Source organism: Oryctolagus cuniculus, chromosome 2 (assembly GCF_051225735.1).
Source record: "Oryctolagus cuniculus isolate XC-2025 breed Fujian yellow rabbit chromosome 2, ASM5122573v1, whole genome shotgun sequence".
Taxonomy (NCBI): domain Eukaryota; kingdom Metazoa; phylum Chordata; class Mammalia; order Lagomorpha; family Leporidae; genus Oryctolagus; species Oryctolagus cuniculus.
This window is the reverse complement of record NC_142868.1, coordinates 3,136,614-3,160,037: the sequence shown is the minus strand read 5'-3', so window position 1 is coordinate 3,160,037 and position 23,424 is coordinate 3,136,614. Positions and strand designations below refer to the sequence as shown.

The 23,424-nt window shown below is 68.8% G+C and overlaps 1 protein-coding gene across 3 annotated transcripts in view; it reads left to right on the top strand.

The window, feature by feature from the left end:
- The first annotated feature begins 1,321 nt into the window (after positions 1-1,321).
- The window catches only part of SORCS2 (sortilin related VPS10 domain containing receptor 2), a 218,855-nt gene continuing 196,752 nt past the window's right edge, over positions 1,322-23,424 (top strand). Inside the window, exon 1 of one of the 3 annotated variants that reach the window (XM_070069545.2) lies at positions 1,322-1,907. In XM_070069545.2, the coding sequence (XP_069925646.2) occupies positions 1,422-1,907 (486 nt within the window). In that variant the 5' untranslated portion in view covers positions 1,322-1,421. Of the gene's footprint in view, positions 1,908-20,579; positions 20,601-23,424 lie in introns of those variants that run through there. The other 2 variants (XM_070069546.2, XM_089325237.1) reach the window with 2 other exon arrangements.

Sequence of the window (23,424 nt, the reverse complement as noted above, 5' to 3'; positions counted from 1 at the left end):
TCACTGCCTGTGGGTCCCCGGCCACCACGGCCCCTCTCTGGCCTCTGATGTGGCGTCCCATGCCTGTGCTGTCGGATGCCAGCAATCTCACTGCCTTGTCTAGAACACTCGGGCCAAGCGGCCGTGGCCTGTGCGTGCAAGTCGAGCCCGGCCGCCTCCTGGCGCGTGTGGCTCGGGTGGCCTCTTCCCGCCATGCCTGGGCAGCTCCTTATCCTCTCCTCGGTCTGCAATCCGTTCCCTGGGGGTGGGGGTGGGGTGAAACCCTTGTGCTGACCACTGGGCTGCACCCGTGTTTCCTCCTGGGTGCTCCCAGCCGCGGAAGGCGTCTGGCCATCCCCACGGGCTGCCACTTGGGGAATGGAGCGAGTGGGAGGGGCCGTCGCAGCAGCCCGGGTCTGGACTCACAGGAGGGGCGGCTCAGTCCCCGTCTGCCGGCTGCTTCCAGCCTCTCGGGGCCAGAGGCAGGTGATGGCTCAGGAAGGGGCAGCAGGCACAGTGACCTGCAGGACCCCGGCAGCAGAGGCCCCGCCTGCTCCTCCTCCCGCGGGGGTGGGCGCTCGGTGACTTCCTATGGGGTCTCCAGGACAGCGCTCAGAGAGGCCCCACTGCCAGCCTCGGCTCCTTCGCTTTGCACGCAGGAACCTGGGACTCGGGGAGGCCGGGGAAGCCGCCTGGTGTGAGGCTGAGCCCGTGCCCAGCCCTTCCGGGACCGTGGTGCCCCCCCCCCCCCACGCTGACCCTGACCAGGTGTCTCCAAGCTGCACAGCCCCCTCCCTCTATCTGCAGTTCCCGACCTGTTTTTGCAGGGGAGGGTGCGTCCAGGGAGACCCTCCCGGACCCCCAGCCTAGCCCGCATTTCCCCATCAGCCTGCTGCTTCCTCCCACGCGGCGGAGGCTCCGTGGGTCCGCCCCGCAGGCCGTCTCTGGGGCAGGGGCACGGCTGGGAGGCGGCAGTGGCCTTGAGGTCGCTGGGGGTCCGTGGGGGGGGGGCAGCGGTGCTGGCCTGGCAGAGCCGAGGAGCAGGTCCAGTGGGGGGTGCTGTGTCTTCCCCCATCAGCCTGTCCGCGCCAGCGCCTACCCCGGGGCCTGGGGCCGTGTGAGCCCCGAGCAGGCGCTTAGCAAGCACTGGAGGGCTGGGGGGGGGAGGCTGGGGAGGGGCTCGCGCCCCGTGACCTCCGCCCCCGCACAGAACCCGAGGCGCCCCAGGGCCCGGCCCGCGCGCGCGTCTCGCGCTGGCCGGCAGGTGGCGGTGCGCGCTCGGCTGCGCGGCGGGCGCGGGGCCGGCGAGTCCCCTCCTCCCGCGGCGCCCTCCCCTCGCCGGCTCCTTTCTCTGCTCTCTCGCTCGCGCTCCCCGGCGCCCTCCCGCTCCGTCGGCCGCGGTCTCCCTCGCCCGCGCCGCCCCGCCGCCGCCCTCGGCGACCATGGCGCACCGCGGGCCCCCGCGCGCCGCGAAGGGCCCCGGCCCCACCGCGCGAGCCCCCAGCCCCGGGGCGCCGCCGCCGCCGCCGCCGCCTCCGCGGCCGCTCCGGCTCCGGCTCCTGCTGCCGCTGCTGCTGCTGCTGGCCGCCTGCGGGGCGGAGGGGCGCTCCCCAGAGCCCGGGCGCCTGGGTCCGCGCGCGCAGCCGGTCCGGGTGCGGCGGAGCCCGCTCGCGGGGCGCGCGGAGCCCAGCGGAGGCGAGGACCGGCGGGCGCCCGGCGCAGAGCCCGGCGCCTCGGGTCCCGGTCCGGGTCCGGGTCCGGGCGAGGACGGCACGCTCGCCGAGGGCCAGGGACGCTGGGCGCGGGCGGCGCCGGCGGCCGGAGCGGCTTCGCGGGCGCAGGTCTCGCTCATCAGCACGTCGTTCGTGCTCAAAGGGGACGCGACACACAACCAGGCGATGGTGCACTGGACGGGCGAGGACAGCGGCGTAAGTGACCTCCGCGCGTGCCCCGGGGCCCCCTCCCCCCGGACCGCCCCGCGCGCTCCCAGGCCGTGCCCCTGCTGGCCTCTGGCCGCCGCTGCTTGGGGAGGGGGTTCCTGGATGTGTGAGTCTGTCTCTCTCGGGGACACGCAGGGGGCTCCCACTCTGGCCCCCAGAACCTGGGCTACTGGGGACGTCCCCAGGGGGTCGGGGCCTCTAGGTGCACCGGGGCCACCCCTCGGGGTTGCCGCCACGGCCCCCACTTTCCCCGGGCAGCTCAGCCTCCCGGTCTGGGGTTTCTGGCTCCGGGACCCCGCGGGAGGCGCCGCCGCCGGCTCCGGGACCTCCCGGGCTGCCCGGAGCCCTATTCTGAGGTTCTCCATTCCGGGGTTCCCCGGGTTCCCCTAGCGTGACCCGCGGCGGGCGGGGAGCTTGGATGCGCGGGACTTGCGTCCGGGGTCCCCGGCTGGAGGCGCTCAGGCCCCTCCCCCACCGCGCATTCCGGGCCTCGCCCGCCCCCACCCTCCCGGCCCGCACTGGCTCGGCTCCAGCTGGAAGTTTGCCACCTGCTCCCCCACGACCACCGCAGTGAGGGGACCTGCCTGCGGCCCCTCAGCACTCCAGCGCTCTGCTCCCACCTCTGGGGTCCTGCGGGTTTTCGAGGGTGCATCTGGCTTGGGGATCCCTTCGTGATCTTCCTCTGGGGGCTGTCCCAACCCGTAGCAGGGAAAGGGCCAGTGGTCACTCTGGGGTCACCTCCGGGGGTCTGCCGGTTCCGGAGGAGGGGAGGAGCACACTTGTGTGGGGAGGGGCTCCACACTCCTGCTGGGAGGGGAGTGGGCGGGGGCACCTGCTCCTGCAGCCTGGAGGGGTGCACTCTGGGCCAGGTGGCACGTTTGTCATCTCCGTCCAGGCCCAGGGTCCTCCCAGCTGCTGGAGGCACGGTACTGTGTGCGGGTGGCTGTGCTGGGGCAGGGGGCACTGAGTGGGCTCTGGTGCCGGACCTTGTCCCCACCGGCTGCCAGGCAGCCCCTGGGGTCTCTGTCTTGGGTCATTTCTGGTCTCTGTAGTCATAGTAGCAGCCCCTAGAGGGCTGAGGCCTTGGGGCAGTGGCCCAGCAGGGGGCAGTGCAGGTGCCGAGTCGGGGGGGGGGTGGTGGTGGCAGGTGCACCTCCCAGAGAAGCCCCCCCCAGGTGTACCTTGAGAGAAGAGAGAGCGAGCAGACCCTGGGCGTGTGCCCCGCCCCCAGCAGGACAGAGAGGCAGCCTTGAAGCCTGGAATTCCAGGAACTGGGGAGCCAGAAATACCTACAGCAGCCTCCCGCCCCCACCTCATCTGCCCAGGCTGTGGGTCCCTGGCTCAGGGCTGTCCTTTGTCACTGGGCTTCTGGGGTGGGGGTGGAAGGCTCGGGGCTGCAGGAGGTGGGGAGCGGTGACACCCTGTCCACCCCACTCTGAGCCCGCAGCCCCGTGGGCCTGGCCTTGCTGCTGCGGCGAACGCTGGCTTCTCCTTGGCCTGGGGCAGGAAGTCCCAGGAGCCAGAGTGGAGCTTGGAGGGGCAGCAGGGGCAGGGCGTGGGGTGGGAGGCGGGGCCACCTCGCTGTGGGGTGGAGAGAAGGGGCCGGTGGGGACCTGCTGGCCGTGCCTTTGGCTTGAACCGCTGCTCGCACCCCTGTTCCCGGCTGCCCCATTCTCTGCCCAGGGGAACAGCTCGTCGGGGCGACGAGGAGTGACAGCTGTCGCCAGGGGCCAGCTGGGGGCCTGCGTCTTGTCGGGTGTTCTTTTCTCGCCGCTCGGTGCGCGCCTCGCGCTGCTTCTGGGGTCTTAGAGAGGCTCCCGCCATCTCCACTCGCAGCCACAGGGACAAAGCCCGGAGCCGGGGCCTGGCAGCCAGCGTGAGACGCGGGCTCAGCACCGCAGCCACACAGAAAGTCCGGGGGCCGGGCGGGCGAGCGAGCGGAGGGGCTGCTTGCTTTCCCAGGTTGGGAGATTTTCAGAATTTAAAAAAAGCCCTCGATGGTGGAGAGTGCACTTTTAAAAATGGCATCCGAGAGCCTGCGGCCTGGGAGCCGAGCCGAGGGCGGCAGCTCTGGACGCGGCAGCCCGCGGAGATGGGCTCGGCACGGCCCGCTGCTTGGCACAGATCGGTAGGTGGGTGACGCGGGTTCCGTGGAAGCCGGCCGGCATTCCCTTCCCGGGCGCCCCGTGCCGGCTGTGCAGGCCGGGCTGGGTTCTGTGTCTCGGGAGCCGCCCCTGGAGACAGCGCTGTGGCTCAGAGACTGGCCGCTGTGCTGCGTCACCCCACGGCCGTCCTGGCTGTGGCATCTCTGGGGGGTCCTGTGCCCACGGCTCCTTCCCCATTGGTGTGGCACCTGCCGTGCCCCGGAGCGTCCCACAGCCAGGCCTGCTCGCCAGGCAGCTCTGAGCTCTGCACCGCCCCCCGCCCCCATCCCTGACTGCAGATCTGCTTGGTGCGGCGTCTACACCGCTGGGGGCACGCGAGGGAGTCGTGTGCAGAGCGAATTCTGAGCCGTGTGCCGGGAGTCCTGGTGGACCCCGTGTTTGCACCTCTTTTGTACCCAGAGAGCTCCTGACTCCCGCCTCTCTGAGCTGGGCAGTGGAGAGCTAGCCAGGGTGTCGGTCGCGGCCCCCATGGCCCATTCCTGGGGCTGCCACCGCAGCGTCCCACAGGCCGGACGCGACCCAAGGTCCTGGTGGCCAGAAGCCCAAGGCTGCGGTGTGGGCCCCTCTCCTCGGCTCGCAGACGTGGTCTTCTCCCGTGTCCTCCCCCAGCTGTCCCTCTGGGTGTGGCCATGTCCTCGTCCCCTCCCCCCGCGTGAGGACTCTGTCACATTGGAGCGGCACCACCCTAAGAATCTTGTTCTTACCTTAAGCGCCTGGTTCATGGCCCAGTTTCCAAGTGGCCATATTCTGACCAGCACCCCCGACCTCAGCGTGGGGGAGCTTGGGGTGGTCCCGTGGGAGAGGAGAGGGGCACGTGGACAGCTGGCCTTGGAGGCTGGGTGTTGTCTTCCTCTAGGGACACTGAAGGGGAAATCGGGGAAGACCGCCTGGAAGAGGCGGCACCCAGGCTGGTCCAGACGACGAGTAGGTGGGTGCATGAGAGAGCGAGAACATCCCAGCAGGAGGAACAGCTTGAGAGAGGTCTGGTGCGAGGGGACGTATGCGACTGCTTTGTGTGTGGAAGAAGCAGAAGGCAGAAATTTGAAACAGACAGGTGGTGGGCGGGGCGCGGGGTGTTGGCAGCGAGCCGGCCTCGACTGTGTCCTGGCCCTGTTCCTTTTGGGCTCTAGGGCCCTGGGCACGTGGGTCAAGCCCTCTGGGCATCTTGAAAACAGGAGAAGAGAAGACCCCAAGGTGTGCAACGCAGGCTGAGCAAGGCCGCGAAGTGACGTCCGGGATGGGGCCGCAGCCCTAGGGGGATGGGGCCCGTGAGCACTGGGTGCAGGCCCAGGCCGGAGGCTGCGGGGTGGCGGGGCCTGTCGGGGCGAGGAGGGGCTCGTGGAGGGGAGGGTGGGTGTGTGGAGGAGACCCCGGCAGGGATGCTGGGGGCGGTGGCCGCAGCTTCCACGGCTTCCCCATGCGGCAGCAAAGCTGGTGACTGGGGGAGGTCTGCTCCGTTCCGGCTCAGAGGGGCGCGCGCTGGCTCCAGGCGCTGGGAGCATGAGCAGGGGGCTCCAGGGCGGGAAGCCCAGCCTTTGGTGCGCCGCGGGGAGGCAGCAGTGTCAGGTGCGCTGGGCACACGGGTGGGGCTGCGCTGTCCCCGTTCCCCGTGGGTGGCCTGCGGAGCCTTGGGTGCTGCCCTGCGGGTGCCGAGCCCCCTGGGAGAAATGCCCCTGCCCCAGCCTGCTTCGGGGGCTGCCAGGGGGCCGCTGGGTGCAGCGTTGCTGTCCGGGAGTCCAGGCATCAGGAGACCACGTCTCTCTCCACGCTGTTCCCCCGGCTGCTGGAGCTGACCCCAGGGCCCCCTCCCCACCGCCCTCCAAAGTGCCCGCTCTGCCTTCCGCCTCCCCGGGCTCCCTCTCTGACCAGCCCTCGGCTGGACGCTCACCCTGCCTCCTACAGGAAGCGCCCCAGTGCCTGCCCTTCCTTGGGGGGGGGGGCCTCAGTTTCCCCAAGGGAATAATGAGTGGCAGTGCCAGATGGTCCCCGGGTCCCTGGAGGAAGGCACCGTCCTGGCGCCCACAGCAGCCTCGTCCAGGGCACCGAGGGCGGCCAGCTGCCGCATGGGGGCGGAGGCGCGCACACCTGAGCTGCAGGCTTGCCTGGCCATGCCCTGCACCTGCTGGACAAGGACGAGCGTCCCCGGCCCGCTGTCTCCAGCTGTGGAGTGTGGGTCGGGGTCCGTGAGTGCCAGGCTGGCTCCAGGACCTGGCGCCCTGTGGCCCCCCAGCCAGCCTCGCCCTCCTTTCTCGGGTCTAGTAGCTCATCTCCGCCTTCTCCGTCTCACGCTGCAGGTGGCTTGAGCGTGGTGTCCCCTCGGTGCCCTGCCCTGTTGGGTTCTGGGGGCCCAGGGCTGAGCGCAGTCAAGCTGGTGCCTGCCCCGGGGAGTGTGCACGAGGGACAGCTGGGAGGGCTTCCTGGAGGTGGAGCAGGTGGTGCTGTCGGACAGGAGGCTGGGCTGGTGAGGGTCGAGACGGATGTCTGTGGGCGCAGGAACCAGGCGTTTGGCGCTGAGAAGCCTGCCCTGGAGCCCTGAAACGGACAGAAGGGCCTGCTGGTGCCTCTGGGAGGGGCTCTGGAAGTGTCACCCCACTCCTCGGCACAGCCGGTCAGATCCGCACACAGCCCGCAACGGCGCGAGCTTCTCAGAGTGACCGCGGCTGCGCTGGTGATGGGTTTTCAGAGTCTGGCCGAGGCTGGCAAGGGGAACGGCGGCGAGGACCGAGTTGGAGCGGCCGGAGCCTCGGCCGGATGGGGAGGACCGCACGTGTGAGCAGCTGTGTGCTCGCGTGAACAGCTGGGCTCTCCCACACTGAGTCCAGGCTCGCGCAGGACGGGCCCTCGGGCTCAGCTTCTGGGTGGTGCCCGAGTGGACGGCCAGGACGCCGTGGCCTGCGCCCGGACAGCGCTGCCCCCTCCCTTGCCGTCTTTGGCACAAGCAGAGAGCTTCCTGCAGCGCCGAGGCTGCGTCTCTCTCCCGGCGCCCTTACCGAGGCCCAGAGGTCGGTGCAGGCTGAGGGTGGCCGTTCCGCCCAGAGGAGACCCGTCCACGCACAAGGGGCTCTTCCTGGTCTCCGGCCGCGCCTGATTCCCAGGTGTCAGGAGCACAGGTGGCACCGCCCGGCCTCGCGACCACGCTCTCCGCAGTTACAGACGCCCCTGGGGAGCCCCGTTCCTGCTTCCTGGAGCCCTGCACCCCGACCTGCGCCCCACCTGGCCCCCTTGCAGCCACCACTGCACTCCAGGAAGCCCTCGGCGCCTCCCCTCCCCCAGCCCCCGCGCCGCCATTCTGCTTTCTGTCTGCGTGCAGCTGACTCCAGAGGAGCCTGGCGCGGGTGCGGGTATTCGGGATCTGTCCTCGGGTGGCTGGCGTGGCCGCGCGGCTCGGGGTCGGCAGGGCTGCGTGGCAGCCGGGTCGGGTCCGCCGGCCTCGGTGTCCCGTGCACCTCTTCTTTATCCGTGTGTGGGTCAGCGGGCGCTGGGCTGCTCCCGCTCCGGCCGCTGGGCACAGCGCCGCTCTGAGCGTGCGTGCGCGCGTGTCCGTCGGAGTCCCTGCTGCATTGCTTCAGCGGCGGCCGGCTGGCTCATCCGCCGATTCGGTGTCCAATCTTTCACTTGTGCCTGGGGTTTCCGCTTTAGGGGAACCCCTCTCCTGTCTGCCTGGAGGCTTTTGTGTTTTGTTTTTCAAAGATTTATTTGTTTATTTGAAAGGCAGGGAGAGAGATCCTGAGATGGAGAGGTCTTTCATCGGCTGGTTCCCTCCTCAGATGGCTGCAACAGCCGGCTCTGGGTCGGAGCAAAGCCAGGAGCCAGCGGCTCCGTCCAGGACGCCCACGCGGGTGCAGGGGCCCAAGCCCTTGGCGCATCCGCTGCTGTCTCCCAGGCGCATCAGCAGGGAGCTGGACCGGAAGCCGAGCAGCCGGGACATGAACCAGCGCTCTGACGGCCGGCCGAGGCCGGAGTCCCAGGCTGCAGCTTAATCTTGGGCCGGTGGGGGTGGGGCGGCCCCGTGCCCTCCGTGCCCGCCGAGGGCTGGGCGGGGCTGCGTTTCAAGCTCCGGCCCGCTTCTCCCCCTCCCCACGTTCAGGCGCCGCCCCCGTTGGCTGCCTCGTTGGCCGGCTCAGCAGTTCGATTCTCACTCCGTGGAAACAGCGCTCAGTAGAAAACTCCGTGACTTTCTCCATCTCTGCCCATCGATGCTGCTGACCCCGCCCGGGTTTATTTGCAGGTTTTGTCGTGAGTGGAGCGGGGCTCCTGGGCGTGGATTCAGTCTGCGGCTGTTGTGGGCCCTGCTGGGGGGCCCAGGACACACCCCGAGGGGCTTCCCGGCCCTCCGGACGCCCCGGCACAGGTGTTCTTCCCTCTGTGCCGTACTCTTGCCCACCCTGAGCCTGAGCCACGAGACTCTCTCGGGATGTGGGACTTATGGGGCCGGCGCTGCGCCCTAGCGGGTAAAGCCGCCGCCTGCAGTGCTGCACCCACATGGGCGCCGGTTTGAATCCCAGCTGCTCCACTTCCGGTCCAGCTCTCTGCTAATGCACCTGAAAGCAGTGGAGGATGGCCAAGTGCCCGGGCCCCTGTATCCCTGTGGGAGACCCGGATGGAGCTTCTCGCTTCTGGCTTTGGCCTGGCCCTGCCCCAGCGGTCGCAGCCACTTGGCGATGAACCAGCGGGTGGAAGACATTCTCTCTCTCTCTTTCCCTCCCTCCCTCTCTCTTTGTAAGTCTTTCAAATAAAAAAATCTTTAAAAAGAAAGTAGATTTTGTAATTAGCGTGGAGCGAGCTACGGAGATTGGAAAGAAGCTGGCTCTTCAGCAGTGCGGGCATCCAAGTGTTAGCGCCGTTTCCCTAATGACGCGGCGGCGAGTGGCAGGGGCGGTGGCTGTGGGCGGTGACGAGCGCCAGCGACTGCGATGGCCCAGAGCCGCCTGTGCCGTCCCCTGGTGACGGAGTCCCAGGCTCCACTGCCGTGACGTCGGAAGGGGAGGGAGTGCCTCGTTCCAGTCGTCCCATCCGAGTTCATGGGGGACAGGTGCAGCGGGGGGAGGACCCTTCTGTCGCACCCCAGCCCCGGACCCAGGCTGCAGCCCCTCCTCACGGCCTCCCACAGCCCCCCGGGGCGGGCCCTGGTTCATTTGGTTCCCTGCCGGCCCTCGGGGCTGTGCTTAGTAGATGCTCAGGGAACATCGGTGAACCGGCCTGGGGAGAGCAGAGGCCCCGCCCAGCTCCCTGCCTGGGCTGAGACGCAGAGGGGGGCCCGCTGCCCTCCCCCCACCCGAGGGGAGCCCCAGAGCCTCAGCTGGCAGCCGGGGCGTTCAGGGGCCAGCGGACCCCAGCTCCACAGTGAGCCCCCCGAGTACTTCCACGGCGTCCCTGCCGTCTCCTCCCTTCCAAAAATCCCAGCAAAACCGAACGGTAAACCGAGGCCCCGGGCCGCTTCCGCTCTCTGCGGAGGGCAGGGGGCTTTGGGGTCGGCCCGGACATGGAAGTGCTCTTCCTGGGGGGAAAGAGGAAGGGGTGTTACCCGGTGCCCTTGTTCTGGTCCCCCCCACACCCCACCCCGGCTGGGCGCTGGGCCAGCCGCAGAGCAGTGGCCGGTTTCTGATGTCTTGGGAGCCCTCTGTGGAAGCAGCCCCCGCCTGGCCTTTGTCCCCTCTCTGGGGCGTGGGGGACCTGCCGCCTCTGGCTCTCTCTGCTCGCCCAGCCTCCCTGATGCCCCGCCCCCACAGCCTGGGCCGGAGCCGCGTGAGTCACCCGTGTTCTCACGCCGGCAGTAGCTGGCTGGGGCCCAGCTGATGTGCCGGGGTGGCGTCCACAGTCGGGGCTCTGATCTGGGGCCATTCCTGTCCCTCCTGGGCTCTGGCTTCCTGTTCAGTAAAGGGGCTGCCGGGCGGTGCCCCTGCCCATGCAGGTGAAGCCCGGGCGAGGGGAGGTGTGTTTCCAGGCCTGTGCCTAGGAGGCCTTGGCACCCACAGCCACTCCCGCTGCACACGAGACCTGGGAGACCGTAGGGTCACTGGGGTCAGAACCCACGCTCCTCCTTTGAGGGCATTGATGGGTTAACTCCCCTGATCCCGGGCAGGCAGCGAGCCCAGCCCTGCTGCAGCCGGCCTCCTCCTGGACAGCTGGTCTCCCACAAGCTTCCCAGTGGAAGCCGCTGCCCGGGAGCCCCCTCCTCCCCATCCCGCGCCGGCTGAGCAGATGCCTGGGCAGTGACGAGGAAACCTCGACCCCGGAGAACTTCAGGGGCTTCAGTGCGGGTGGCGAGGGGGCGTTGGGGCGGCTTCTCACAGGGCCCCTTCCTGGTGGGCGGCCAGCCTGGCACAGGAGGTGCCGGGACACTGCGGGGCCTGGGACCCCCTGCCTGGCCCCGCTACCCCTCCTCCCCATGTGGACAGGAGTTTGGAGCTAGGGGGACGGAGGCCGGACACCGTCAACTGCAGACCCCGTGTGCCTGGCTTGTTCTGGGCCTGCAGCCGTGGGGAAGCAAGAGATCCCCCCGCCCACCAGGCCACAGGAAGATGGGCCAGCACCCCAGCCAGGGGGCCATGGAGGGCAGCTCCAGGCTCTGGGGATGGCTCATTAGCATACAGGGGCTCATTTGCATATATGCATATTAACGAGTCCTCCCCTGGGCCTAGGCTGTCTGGCTGTCGCCTCCTCCACGGTGGGGGCACGGGCGGGTTGACCCCTCCGCCCAGCAAGGCCCTGAAGAGAAGGCGTCCCCCCCCCCCCCCAGGTGCAGGGGTGGTATGGCCCCAAGGAAGCACCACTCTTGCCTGTCGGAGGTCCTGGGGTGGGGGGAGGGACACTGAGATGGAGGCACACAAGTCTGGGGGTCTCTGGCTGGGCTGGAGTCCGAGAGGGTCTCCTGGAGGATTTCCCAAAGCTCTGGGGGACCAGGCAGTCCAGGTGCGAGGGCTGGGAGCACGCACGCCCCCACAGTGCCCACATGTCTGTGCTGTACCTCCAGGGAGGCTCTGGTGGGTGGTCCCTCATGGCCACCTGTCCTCAGGCCGCCTGCCTGCCCCACGTGAGTCCTGTCGCTGCTGTGAGTGGGCGGAGTTTGTCGCCCACCTGGTCTCCTTTTACAGGCAGGGAAACAGGCTTGGGGCGGCCCAGTGAGTGGAGCCCGCCCCCTGGGAGCAGCAGAGCTGGGTCTGGGGACAGGCCTGGTGTCCTAGGGGGGGCGAGGCTGTGGATGCCCGGGCCTGGCTGTGGGGGCTGCAGCCGTGCGAGGTCCCGCAGGGCTGTGCTGCCGGTGGCTTCTTCTTCTTTTTTTCTTTTTTTTTGACAGGCAGAGTGGACAGTGAAAGAGAGGCAGAGAGAAAGGTCTTCCTTTGCCGTTGGTTCACCCTCCAATGGCTGCTGCGGCCGGCGCACTGCGGCCGGCGCACCGCGCTGATCCAATGGCAGGAGCCGGGTGCTTCTCCTGGTCTCCCATGGGGTGCAGGGCCCAAGCACCTGGGCCATCCTCCACTGCACTCCCTGGCCACAGCAGAGAGCTGGCCTGGAAGAGGGGCAACCAGGACAGAATCCGGCGCCCCGACCGGGACTAGAACCCGGTGTGCTGGCGCCGCGAGGCGGAGGATTAGCCTAGTGAGCTGCGGCGTCGGCGCAGGCGGCTTCTGTTTGCCATCTCTGCTGCTGAGCTGTGAGGTTCCCTGCGGCCGGGAGTGGGCCGGGTCTGGCGGCCTCTGCCAGGAAGTTGGCTGGGTGTGCGCGGGTGGGGGTGGGGGCTTTCCCTGCAGCTCACAGCCCCAGGGAGCCCGCATGCTAGCAGCTGTCAGATCCCAGACAGGCTCTGCTCCTCTCCAAGAAGGAGGCAGCCCTTTGGTGGTGGCTGCTGGTGGCTCCCAGGGTGGTGCCCTTGGGGAGCGCTGCGTGGGCTCCCACCAAACGCAGGGTGGTTGCCAGGAGCTGGTCCCAGGCAGATTCTCCCTGGCCCCTCCCACTTCCCAGGGCTCCGGCCGCCAGGTTCCCGCCAGGATGCCTCGGGCGATGGGCGGCTTGGCCCTGGCTGAGACAGCACATTCCAGCACGTCTGGTGTCTGCCGAGAGAGAGCCATGAGGTCAGCGCGGAGCTGAGGCCGTGAGCAGGTGGACTTGAGCCATTGCCGCTGGGCTCCTGGCTTTCGCGCGGCGGGGAAGCCGGGGCTGCCTGGCCCTGCTCGCCCCTGGGAGGCAGAAGTGTCCCCTACCGTGCCGGCCTCTGCGCCTGGGGCCTTTGGCTCAAGGCTGCTCTCTGGGTTTCCTGTGGCCGCTGGGACGAACTCCATGCAGCTCGGCGGCTCAGAAGCAGTGCAGGTCTGACTCCCTGCGTCTGGACGGCGTGGCCAGCCTTCCGAGGAGGCTGCCCTTGCCCCGGTCCAGGCTGAGCTGTGGCCCCGTACTCCTTCCTCGCCCTGACCCTCGCGCTGCCGCCCGCAGGCCTCTCCCCACCACAGCCCCTGAACCACGTGTGCCAGGGTCCTTCCTCGGTCACCTGTGCCCGGGTCCTGGGGGCCGGACGCGGCCTCTTTGTGGGGCCTGCGCTCCAGGGACGAAGCGCGGGGACGGGGCTGTGCGTCCTGGGGGCTCTGCCCCGGACGCGGAGATCCGGGCCTCCTGTGAGCTGCTGTCCATGCACCAGCTGCCCTCTGGAGGCTCCGGCGGGGGAGCCTCCAAGCTTGAAGTCCCCTCAGCATCTCGCTGGCCGGCTCTGCACCTGCTGACGCCCTCTGCCTGGGCTGCAACCTGCCGTCTTGCCTCTGACCGCTGGCCTGCTCTGCCCTTGTCCCCCAGAGCCTGGAACCTCTGCCCTGCCCAGCTCCTCCGAGGCCTCAGCTGCCCGCCTGGCCCTAGGGCATTGTGGGTGCTTGGGGAGTGTGCATGGGACGGATGGGCGAACCCTGGGCTGCAGAGAGAGGAAAGGAATTGTACTTGGAAATGTTGTTCGGTTGGGAGGCAGGAGGAGGGGGAGGAGAGGGGGGGAGAGCCCACCCATCCACGGGCTCGCGTCCCACATGCCTGCCAAGCCTGCCGTGGCTGACGCCGGGAGCTGAGACTCACTCCAGGCCAGCCGTGGGAGTGGCAGGAACCCGAGGACGTGAGCCATCACCACCGCGGGGAGCTGGAGTCGGGAGTGGAGCTGGGAAGGGCAGCCCGGCCCCCGCTGTGGGACGCAGGTGTCTCCGCATCTGAGCCACCAGGCCGGCTCGCGGGCTGCTCGGTCCCCGCCACCTGCCTCCATCCGCAGGCCACCTACCGGGTCCGTGGCTCGGGTGGGCGAGCGTCAGGCCGCAGCTCCCTCGCTTTGACTTAAGACGCAGGTTTTCAGGCCGCCTGGAGGTAAAATTTGCCACCTTGGATTGCGTGCCCATCGGGTGCGAATACAAGGCAGGTGGAGGGCGTGGCCTCCGCACCCAGCGCAGGAGTGCAGGTGGCCGGTGTGTGTGTGACAACGCACAATGAAAGGAAGGCATTGGCCGCTGGACAGGGAGTGAGAGCGGAGGGCGTGCAGCCAGGGAACCCTGGCCTGGCGGGGTCTGGAGTGGGTACGTGTCGCTCTGGATGGCCAGCCTGGAAGAGGGGACAGCCAAGCCCCAGGGGACACAGTGGCCCGGGGCCCAGGCCTGAGTGAGCTGGGCAGATCGGGCACTTCTCTGGGGTCCTCCGTACCCGCATGCAAGTGGCCGGCCCGGCCCCCGGACGCAGGGGTCTGTCTGAGGTTGTGAGTCCAGTGCTGAGGGTGTCGCCTCCCCTGTCCTCCCCCAGTGAGCGCCCGGAGCTGTGGGCTCTTCTGGCCCTCCCGGAGAGACCTCGGTAGCCAAAGGGAAATCCGGGTCAGGTGCAGGCAGGACTGTTACCTGCCTGGGAATCGCATGAGGATTTGCAGGTTGAAAAGTGATTCCTGGGTCCAGCTTCCCGTGGATGTCCGACAGGAGGTCACCACACCGCCGCAGGCCCTGTCTCGGGAGGTCGACGGCGTTTGGAGAGCGCTCCTGGTGCAGCCTCCTCTCTGTCTCTGTGTCCAGGGCGCTGGAAACTGGCTCGGGCCTTTCTGGGCGTGGCTGGCGGCCCAGCCCGGGCTCTGGTGGCCATGCAGGTCTGACGCCGAGGGAGGCTGGGGCACAGGGCAGGGAGGCCGCGCTGTGCCACCACGAATGCCGATCCAACAGGAACTCCCTTGCCGCCCCGTGGCTGCTGGCTCGCTGCTCTGGCTCCGCTGGTCCCCCTGGCCGCACCCGCGCATTCCTCCCTGCTGCGCGGGCCCCGTCCTCGCCCGGGGCTCCCTGCCTGGCGTGCCTGCTGCTGGCCCTGCTCGCCGGGAAACCTGTCTTCCCTCCGCGTCCTGTGGCGGTTCCACGTTTCCAGGCTTCCCTCGCCCGTGGTCAACGCAGTCTGCAATGGTGGATGGGAGATTCAGGAGTCATTCACGCGCTGTCATTTGCACACGGTTCTCAATAGCGTGTCCTGCTCTGTCCCCCCACCCCGGCCCCCGGATCTTGCTTGGCCCAGTGCGTCCACCCCGCGGCTGCCGCCTAGCCGCTGCCGTGGTTTGCCCCGCCCACTGTTGCCGTGTCTAAGCCGTGAGTGGCCCGAGTGCCCGGTGCAGTCAGTGCCGGCAGCGCTGTCACCGCGCGCCGTCGAGTGCCCGTCCGTGCTGCTGCTCGTGACCCGAGCCCGAGCACAGGCGCCTGCAGGAGCGGAGTCTCTGCCTCTCGGCGGCCACGCGGGCCTGGAGCAGGCGCCCTGGGGGCGGGGCGGGGGGCCCTGCAGTCTGGGTTAGGTCGGTCTTTGCATGTGTGCGCTCTGCAGGTGTGTGCATGTGTGCAAGCATGTATGTGAGCGTGTGCATGTGTGTCAGTGTGTGCATGTGTGTCAGTGTGCACATGTGTGCATGCATGTGTATACCTGTGTGTGCAAGATGTGTGTGCACATGTGTGCATGTTTGTGTGCACATGTGTGTGTGTGCATCTTTCAGAAGCAGCAGCTTCCTGAGGGCAGACTTGGGGGCCGCGCGGGTCTGAGCGTCCCCTGGGGTGGGCCCTGCCCACGTCCCCTGGGTTCTGGGATCTCTAATTCTGCTTAGGGTCCCTGCTGCTGCCTGTGCCCCGGGATGCGGCCTGAGCCGGGGCCGTGGGCGACTCCCAGCTGCAGGCGGTGGGTCCTTGTCCTTCCTTGTCGCCCTGACGGAGGTGCGAGGGACAGACTCCAGAGCTGGCCGTGCCTCAAGGCTCAGCCTGGGCCGGCGGTGGCACACGGCTTCCACGTGGCTGTGCCCAGCTCGGGGGATGGGCAGAGGCCTGGGCTCCCAGGCTCTGGAGGCTGGTGGCAGCCATGCTGCCCCTGTGTGGGGCACGTGTGGTGCACGGTGCGACTCCCACCTTGGCATGTGCGGTGCGGGGTGCCGGGCCCTCGTCACAGGACTAGGAGGACGCCTGGAAGTGCCTGGGGAAGAGAGGGAGGGTGGAGGGCGAAGGCACCTGCCCCCGGCCACTGCCGACTGGGGGTGGAGGGCATGCCTGGTCTCCAGGCCGGTTCTCTGCAAAGAGCCTGGGAGCGGTCGCTGAGGTGGGCGGGGCTGCTGAGATGGGCGGGGTCGCTGAGATGGGCGGGTCTGCTGAGGTGGGCGGGGTCGCTGAGATGGGCGGGGTCGCTGAGGTGGGCGGGGCTGCTGAGGTGGGCGGGGTCGCTGAGGTGGGCGGGGCTGCTGAGGTGGGCGGGGTTGTTTCTGGCTGGGGGGGGGTGATGGGCACTGCACGGCTCTGGGAGGCTCTGGGAGGCTCTGGGTGGCCTCGTCTGGTTCCGTCCCTGAGCGGCTTGGGGGCGCGACTGCAGGCGGGTTTCCCCCGCGCCCCGCGTGTGGGTCCTTTTATGTCTCCAGCTGCCGTGAAAGTAAATGATTAATTAAGCGGCACCCACACAGGGTTTAAAAAAGGAATGATTTTCAAAGCAAAGTAAAGCCCGGATGATTGGCTGGAGAGAAGGCAGCCTGAGGCAGCAGGTGGCTGCGGAGCCGTGGTCACTGACGTGGGCGCCTGCCCGGCTTGGGCGCTGCCCACATGGCCCACGGTGTTGGCTTGGCCCTAGGTTCTCACCCAGTGGCCGTGCGCCTGGGGTTGACCAGATGGGCGGGCGGTGCCTCCCCCTCCCTCGCCCCCCTCCCCGAGCTGCAGGAGTTGGCACCCAGCGCGGGTGTCTGTCTCCTGGGGACTCGCTATACAGTCAGCCGTGGGGCCCCGCCCAGACGTCCTGAGTGGCAGCCGGAGAGTGGGTCCAGCGTCTGATGCCCGCGGCCAAGGTGTGACCTGAGCCGTCTGAGGACAGGTGACTTCCTGGGGGTGGGGGTCGCCACCCTGAGCATCCCCAGGGTTCAGGGCCAGCAGGAGCCTGGTTAGGAGACGGGAGGAGGCCCCGCCCCAGCACGTGCGCCCAGCAGAGCCGCCCAGGGAGTGCCGAGTGACACGGGGTAGCCCTGGCTCCTGTTCACACAGAAGGCCCCGCCCCGCCCTCCTGGAGGCCACGGACCACTTCCCAGGCTGCGGCAGCGGAGCCAATGTGTGAGGGTCAGGGTGGGCTTCCTGCAGGAGGAGGCGCTGCCCTGAGACTCGGAGAATCCAGTCGAGTGGCTCCGGTCCGGGCTGGATGCTGTGGCTCAGCGGGCAAAGCCGCCTCTCGGGAGGCCCACGTCCCATGTCGGAGAGCCGGTTCCGGCCTCAGCTGCTCCGCTTCCAATCCAGCTTCCTGCTAATGGCCTGGGAAAGCGGCGGAAGAAGGCCCAAGTGTCTGGTACCTGCCACCCGCTGGGAGACCCGGAGGGGGCTTTGGGCTCCAGGTTTCAGCCTGGCCAACCCTGGCTGTTGTGGCCATCTGGGGATTGAACCAGCGTCTGGAAGACTCTCACTCTCTCTCTTTCTCTCTCGCTCTCGCTCTCTCTCTCTCTCTGTCTCCCTCCCTTGCTCTAGCTCTGTCTCTTTTGTTACTCTGCCTTTTGAATACACAGAAACAAATGAAGCTAAAAAAGTTAAAAAAAAAAAAAAACACCTAAAATGACCCCTCCGCATCCCCTAGGGACCGCCGGTGCAGGGGAGGAGCTGCCTCGCGTGCCCCTCCTGCACTGGGAAGACCCTTGCAGGACGGCGGCTCAGCTGGCGCCTCGCTACCCCTCTCCCAGTGCCGGGCCCCTGCGGGGGTGCTCTCGTGGTGCCGGGGGTCGGCCAGTCGCTGCCCTGGGCATGGCGCTTGTGCGCGCGTCTGATGGTTTCCTGCTGCGGGCGTTATGGGGCGCAGGTCACAAACACCGCATGCGCGCACTTGGTGCCCGCGCGATGCTTCCAGAGAGATCCGCGATGCACCCCAGGGTCACGGCGTGACGGGGTTCCTCCTCGTGGCCTGTGGAGCAGAGCGGGTGTGGGGAGGACTTCCTGGGGTTCTGTGGGCCGGCTGTGGCCGCCTCCGAAGGCTGAGAGGCGGGACGGGCTTGTGCGCAGTGTCGGCGGCTGGTTTGGGGGCGGTGTGCGGTCTTCCGGGGGCTGGCGGAGCCGGGGGCGTGGCCCTCGCTGCTCCGCCCGGCGCCCACCCCTGACCCCGCCCCTCGACGCGGGCGCCGCCTTCTGCAGGTGCCGTTCCGGGCGCAGGGGTGGCGAGTGGGCCCTGGGTCTCCGCGTGGCCTCTGGGCGGGGGAGGCCTTCAGCCGTGGCCTGCGCGGTCCGAGCCCGCTGCCTTTGTGGCCTTGCAGCCGCGGCTCCCTCCTCCGGCCCCCGCCCCGCCCGGGCCCTTGCTGATCTTTTATGGAAAGATTCCAAGAAGCACGTGGAACTTTTAGCTCATTAAGGCTTCTGCTGCCTGCTGAGCCGTCGACTGTTTCTCTGTGTGGGGAGTTTGCTAAAGGCTGGTGAGTGAGCCGGCCCGTCCCACACGGGGGCTGTGCTGGCCAGCACCTGTGCTAGCCCGTGTCCTCACCTCTGGACACACCCACGCACCTCTCCCCCCTGCCCTGCAAGGCCCTGGCCGTGGGTCTCACTGGCTCCTGCAGGCAGCAGCCACTCTGGTGTCCTGGAGCCTGCTGGGGGTGGTGAGGCCGGGATGGACACAGGTGGTGCCTGTGAGAGGGCAGGGGCCATGGCAGCCTGGGTGGCGGGTGGAGGCCAGGCTTCCTGCTGCCCGTGAGTCTGACTCGCCGCGCAGACTCCGATCTCACACCTGCTGGGCCGAAGGTGGGATTCCTCCAGGCAGGGCTGTGGCGAGAGCCTCGCCCAGCGCTCAGGGCGGGCACAGCAGCGGGTGTCTGCAGGTGGTCGTGGGGTCAAGGTCACGCCAGCGACCTCTCCCCATGTTCCCCCACCCTGGCGATGCTCTTGAGGCCGTGGTCCTTGCTCTGCGGCTAAGGGGTCGTGGGGGACCCGAGCTTCATCCCAAGCCATCTTCGTGGTGGTTTCCCTGTGGCCAGACGTTTGACGCCTTTGCTGATGCTTCCTCCAGATGATGGTGAGGGACCAGGCTGCCCATCTGGGGGGGGTGACGTGGGGGTTTTCTGAGCCTGGGGGCGGGGCAGGCCTGCAGTCCCCTCAGTTGTGCAGAGTGTGTCGGCAGAGGCAGACTCCTGTCTGTTCTGCAGAGCCCTCGGGAGGTGCGGCCCCTCCTGGGGCCCTGCCCGCCCCTTCCCGGGGCCCTGCCCGCCCCCTCGCATGGTCAGAGTCATGAGCGCCTCCCTGCCCGGCTTTGCTGCCGCGGGTGTCCCCTCGCGTGGTCCCTGGTGTGTGTCCAGGCACACCTCCTCCCTGACTGTGGCTGAGTGGCAGCCACCAAGGTTCCCTCTTGCCCAGTGCCAGCGCCTGGCCCTGCCCTTGGCCCGAGTGGACGCGGTCGTAGGGAGGCGCCCGGAGCTCGGCGGGGTTCACTGCGCCAGCGTTCCTGCCCTCCCTCTGACTTCTCCCTTGGTTGTTGCGTGAGGGGTCCGGCTCGGGGGGACAGGGCAGCTCACCTTGGTGCACCCCTTGTTTGGGAGCTGCCGGCCCCCGAGTGTGGTCTGGGCACACGGGGCTGGGACCGGGCTGCGTCGTGCTCGGGTGCCCCCAGGGCTGTGTCTGTGTCCTGTGCTGGGGACCCATGGTGACCGTCCTCCCTGCGTGGCAGCCGCACAGCTGGGGGGGGTGGTCTGCTGACGTGGGGCTGGGCAGCAGCCAGGGGTCCCGGGGCCACTGAATGTCACGGTCACAGTCACCCCGTCAGGCTTGGGGGACAGGGACAGCAGCCCCGCCTCTCAGCGAGGCCCCCTGAGCAGACGTGGCCCCCCCACCACGCGCCCTCCCAGCCCGCGCCTCTCACCTCCGCAGTGCCGCCCAGAAGCCGCAGTGCCACGTTCAGGGCGTGGCCACCCGAGCAGGTGCCACACTTGCCCTCCGGCCGGGGCGGCAGCTTTGCTGCCTCCTGTGTGGCGTGGCTTGCGTGGGTCACGTGGCTGCCGGAGGAGCCGATTTGGACGCAGCCTGGCTGACCCCTTGCTGGCCTTGCTCGGCCTGCAGCAGGGGGATCCGGGGTGGGAGGTCGCGGAGCCGCCTGGGCTCCCGGCTGCTGCAGCAGCTCTGTTTACTCAAGGGTTAAGTCCGGGCGTCCGTGACAGCGGGAGGGGGCAGATTTACTGCCTGGATTTATTCCTAACAGGTGGAGGGCGGCTAGATGCATCCAGAGAGAGGGAGGCGGGGCCACTCCCCCGAGACCCACTAATCCAGCCGCCATCTGTCCCTGGCTCTCACAGGCCACCTCCCGCGTGGAGTCCCGGCTCAGGGTCAGGCCAGTGGCACCGCGGTGGCTCAGTGTGGGGCCCAGAGGGCGCGTCACTGGCCAAGAGCACGGGCCAGGCCCTGCTTCTGTAGGAAGCACCCCTGCCTGCCAGGGTGTGTCTTTGGGGACGCCCAGGAAGTGCAGGGCAAGGCCATTGTCTGTCTGCTGCCTTCCGTGTTCCCTGGTGCCCGGGGTCACAGACACAGCTCATTGAATGACACGTTTGCTGCCATGTTGGTTCCCGGCAGCTGCGGGGGTGGGAGGGGTTGGACGGAGGTAGACAGAGCTGCAGGGCCTGGGTGGGGTTTGCAGGCCCTTGAGTGAGGGGCTCCCGCTCACCCCGTGTGTGGGCACTGCTCCTGGGTCGGACGCTGTCCTGTGCGAGCCCCGCCCCGCTCACCCCGTGTGGGCACTGCTCCTGGGTCGGACGCTGTCCTGTGCGAGCCCCGCCCCGCTCACCCCATGTGTGGGCACCGCTCCTGGGTCGGACGCTGTCTGTGCGAGCCCCGCCCCGCTCACCCTGTGTGGGCACCGCTCCTGGGTCGGACGCTGTCTGTGCGAGCCCCGCCCCGCTCACCCCGTGTGGGCACCGCTCCTGGGTCGGACGCTGTCTGTGCGAGCCCCGCCCCGCTCACCCCGTGTGGGCACTGCTCCTGGGTCGGACGCTGTCGTGAGCTGGGCTCTGGGTCCGCTTGAGCTTCCAGGGACGGCTGGACGCCCGCTGTGCTTGCGGCCCCTTGGGATGCAGGTGAGACTCCATCTCGCCCAGCCCCGTCCTCGCCGTCCCAGGGCCCCCAGGACGTCTGTGTGTCCCACTGGCTTCTGTCCACAGAGCTCTGACCCTTTCTGCATGAACCCGGATGGAGGACCCCTCTCTTCTCCGTCTCTCGGGGCACCGCTCTCCCCAGAGCCCGGGGAGTGAGGGGGCTGCGATGCCCCCATGGGGACGGCTCAGATCCTGTTCCCGAGCCCCCCCCCCCCCGTGACGTGGCAGTGGGTGGGGGATTCCACCAGCCCCTCCGCCCCTGGGGTGGGTGGGTTCCTGGCCTCACAGGGCCCTCTGCCCCCTCCTCTGTCACCGCTCCCTTTGCATCCTCTGAAGAGCCCAACAGTGGCTGAACAACGCCCTCCGGTGGCTTTGGTGTCTGCCCGCCCCGTCTCCCTAGACCTGCTTGTCAGTCAGCCAAGGTGGCCCTTCCCCCACCCACCTGGCCTCCCCCTCTCTGGGGCTCACAGTCCGGCTGGGGACGGGGGAAGTGAGGGGGGGGTGTCGCAGATGCCCTGGAACAGGGGAGGCCATCTGCTGGCCACGGCACTGGCCACGCGCTGAGGATTCAGGGCTTGAGCCCCAGAAACGGGTGTCTCCGCAGCTCGGCGTCGGCGGGGTTGGCTGCCCTGAGCCTCGTGCTTGGCTCGGGCTGCGTCCGCGCACGGTCGTCCCTCTGTGTGTTCTGTGCTAAATCCCCGGTCAGGCTGGGCCAGGGCCCACGCCCATGGCGGCCGTGGCTGGCGCGGTCAGTGGGTGTTCCAGGCTCGGGGCACGGGGACGGGTGGAGCGTGGACAGGCAGGGCCCTAGGGCCGGGGCTGTGGGGGCCGAGGTGAGTGCGCCCACAGGAACCTGTGGACCCCAGTGACAGCGCCACCTGGTAGCCCCAGCGGGCAGCGAGGGCGACTCCTGGGCACCGGGAGCTGGGCTGTGTGGGGCAGAGCCTCCGGGGAGCCCTGGCTGCCTCCTCCGGGCCTCCTCCAGGACTTCCCCTCGGGGGCCTTGCTGTCCTCGCCTGGGAACTTGGCTGCACTGCAGGGCAGGGGAGAAGCTGCTGCCGACCACGTTGCCGGCCTCCAAGGGGCCCACGTCAGCCTCCCAGTGGCTCCTGGGCTGTCAGCCGGGCAGGGCATGGGCAGGGCACAGGCAGGGCAGGCTCTGTCCCAGGGCAGACAAGGGGCCCTCAAGGGAGGCGGGAGGTGGGCATGGGGCTGACCCGAGCCCCTGTGGGAGGCGGGCGTGGGGGCAGACCCGAGCCCCTGCGGGAGGGGGGAGGCGGGAGGCGGGCATTGGGGCAGACCTGAGCCCCTCGTGGGAGGCGGGCGTGGGGGCAGACCTGAGCCCCTGTGGGAGGCAGGCATGGATGGGGCAGACCCGAGCCCCTCGCTTGCTGTCTCTCAGCAGCGAGGCTTCTGTTATCTTCCGCGTGGGCACCTGGCCTCGGCGGCGGAGTCACGTGGCTCTGCCCGGCACCCAGGGTCGCGGTGGGGCCTGCTCCTGCCCAGCCCCCCAAAGGCAGCAGCGGACACGGCGGTGGGAGAGTATTTTTAGTCCCTGGCAGAGACTCGGGAAGAGCGTGGGGCCGCGCATCGAGCCAGGAAGTTTCTGACGAGTGGCAGATAATGTGGGCGATTTTCATCTTTGGTAAATCCAACTTTAACAAAATTGATTGCAATGGAAATAGACGGCTCTCTGCGGCAGCCCCGTGGAGGCTCCTAATGCGAGGGGATTCCCGCTCAGCTCAGCACAGCTTTCTTCCCGCCGCTTCCCGTCTCCGCCGGTGCCGCCCAGAGCCCCTGCTCGGAAGACCACCCCGCCCCTGGCTGCTGGCCTCCGACGCCCACGCGACCCAGAGCAGCCCCCCCCCCCGACCAGCTGCTGTCTCCATGCAAACCCCGGGCCCTCATTCAGGCACTGACTCAGCGCGGTGTGGAGTGGCCCAGCTCTGTGCCGGGTGCAGCGCGGTGTGGAGTGGCCCGGCTCTGTGCCGGGTGCAGTGTGGTGTGGAGTGGCCCAGCTCTGTGCCGGGTGCAGCACGGTGTGTGGAGTGGCCCAGCTCTGTGCCGGGTGCAGCGCGGTGTGGAGTGGCCCAGCTCTGTGCCGGGTGCAGCGTGGTGTGGAGTGGCCCAGCTCTGTGCCGGGTGCAGCACGGTGTGGAGTGGCCCAGCTCTGTGCCGGGTGCAGCGTGGTGTGGAGTGGCCCAGCTCTGTGCCGGGTGCAGCACGGTGTGTGGAGTGGCCCAGCTCTGTGCCGGGTGCAGCACGGTGTGTGGAGTGGCCCGGCTCTGTGCCGGGTGCAGCGTGGTGTGGAGTGGCCCAGCTCTGTGCCGGGTGCAGCACGGTGTGTGGAGTGGCCCAGCTCTGTGCCGGGTGCAGCGTGGTGTGGAGTGGCCCAGCTCTGTGCCGGGTGCAGCACGGTGTGGAGTGGCCCAGCTCTGTGCCGGGTGCAGCGTGGTGTGGAGTGGCCCAGCTCTGTGCCGGGTGCAGCACGGTGTGTGGAGTGGCCCAGCTCTGTGCCGGGTGCAGCGCGGTGTGGAGTGGCCCAGCTCTGTGCCGGGTGCAGCGTGGTGTGGAGTGGCCCAGCTCTGTGCCGGGTGCAGCGCGGTGTGGAGTGGCCCGGCTCTGTGCCGGGTGCAGCGTGGTGTGGAGTAGCCCAGCTCTGTGCCGGGTGCAGCGGTGTGTGGAGTGGCCCGGCTCTGTGCCGGGTGCAGCGTGGTGTGGAGTGGCCCGGGCTCTGTGCCGGGTGCAGCGCGGTGTGTGGAGTGGCCCGGCTCTGTGCTGGGTGCAGCGTGATGTGGAGTGGCCC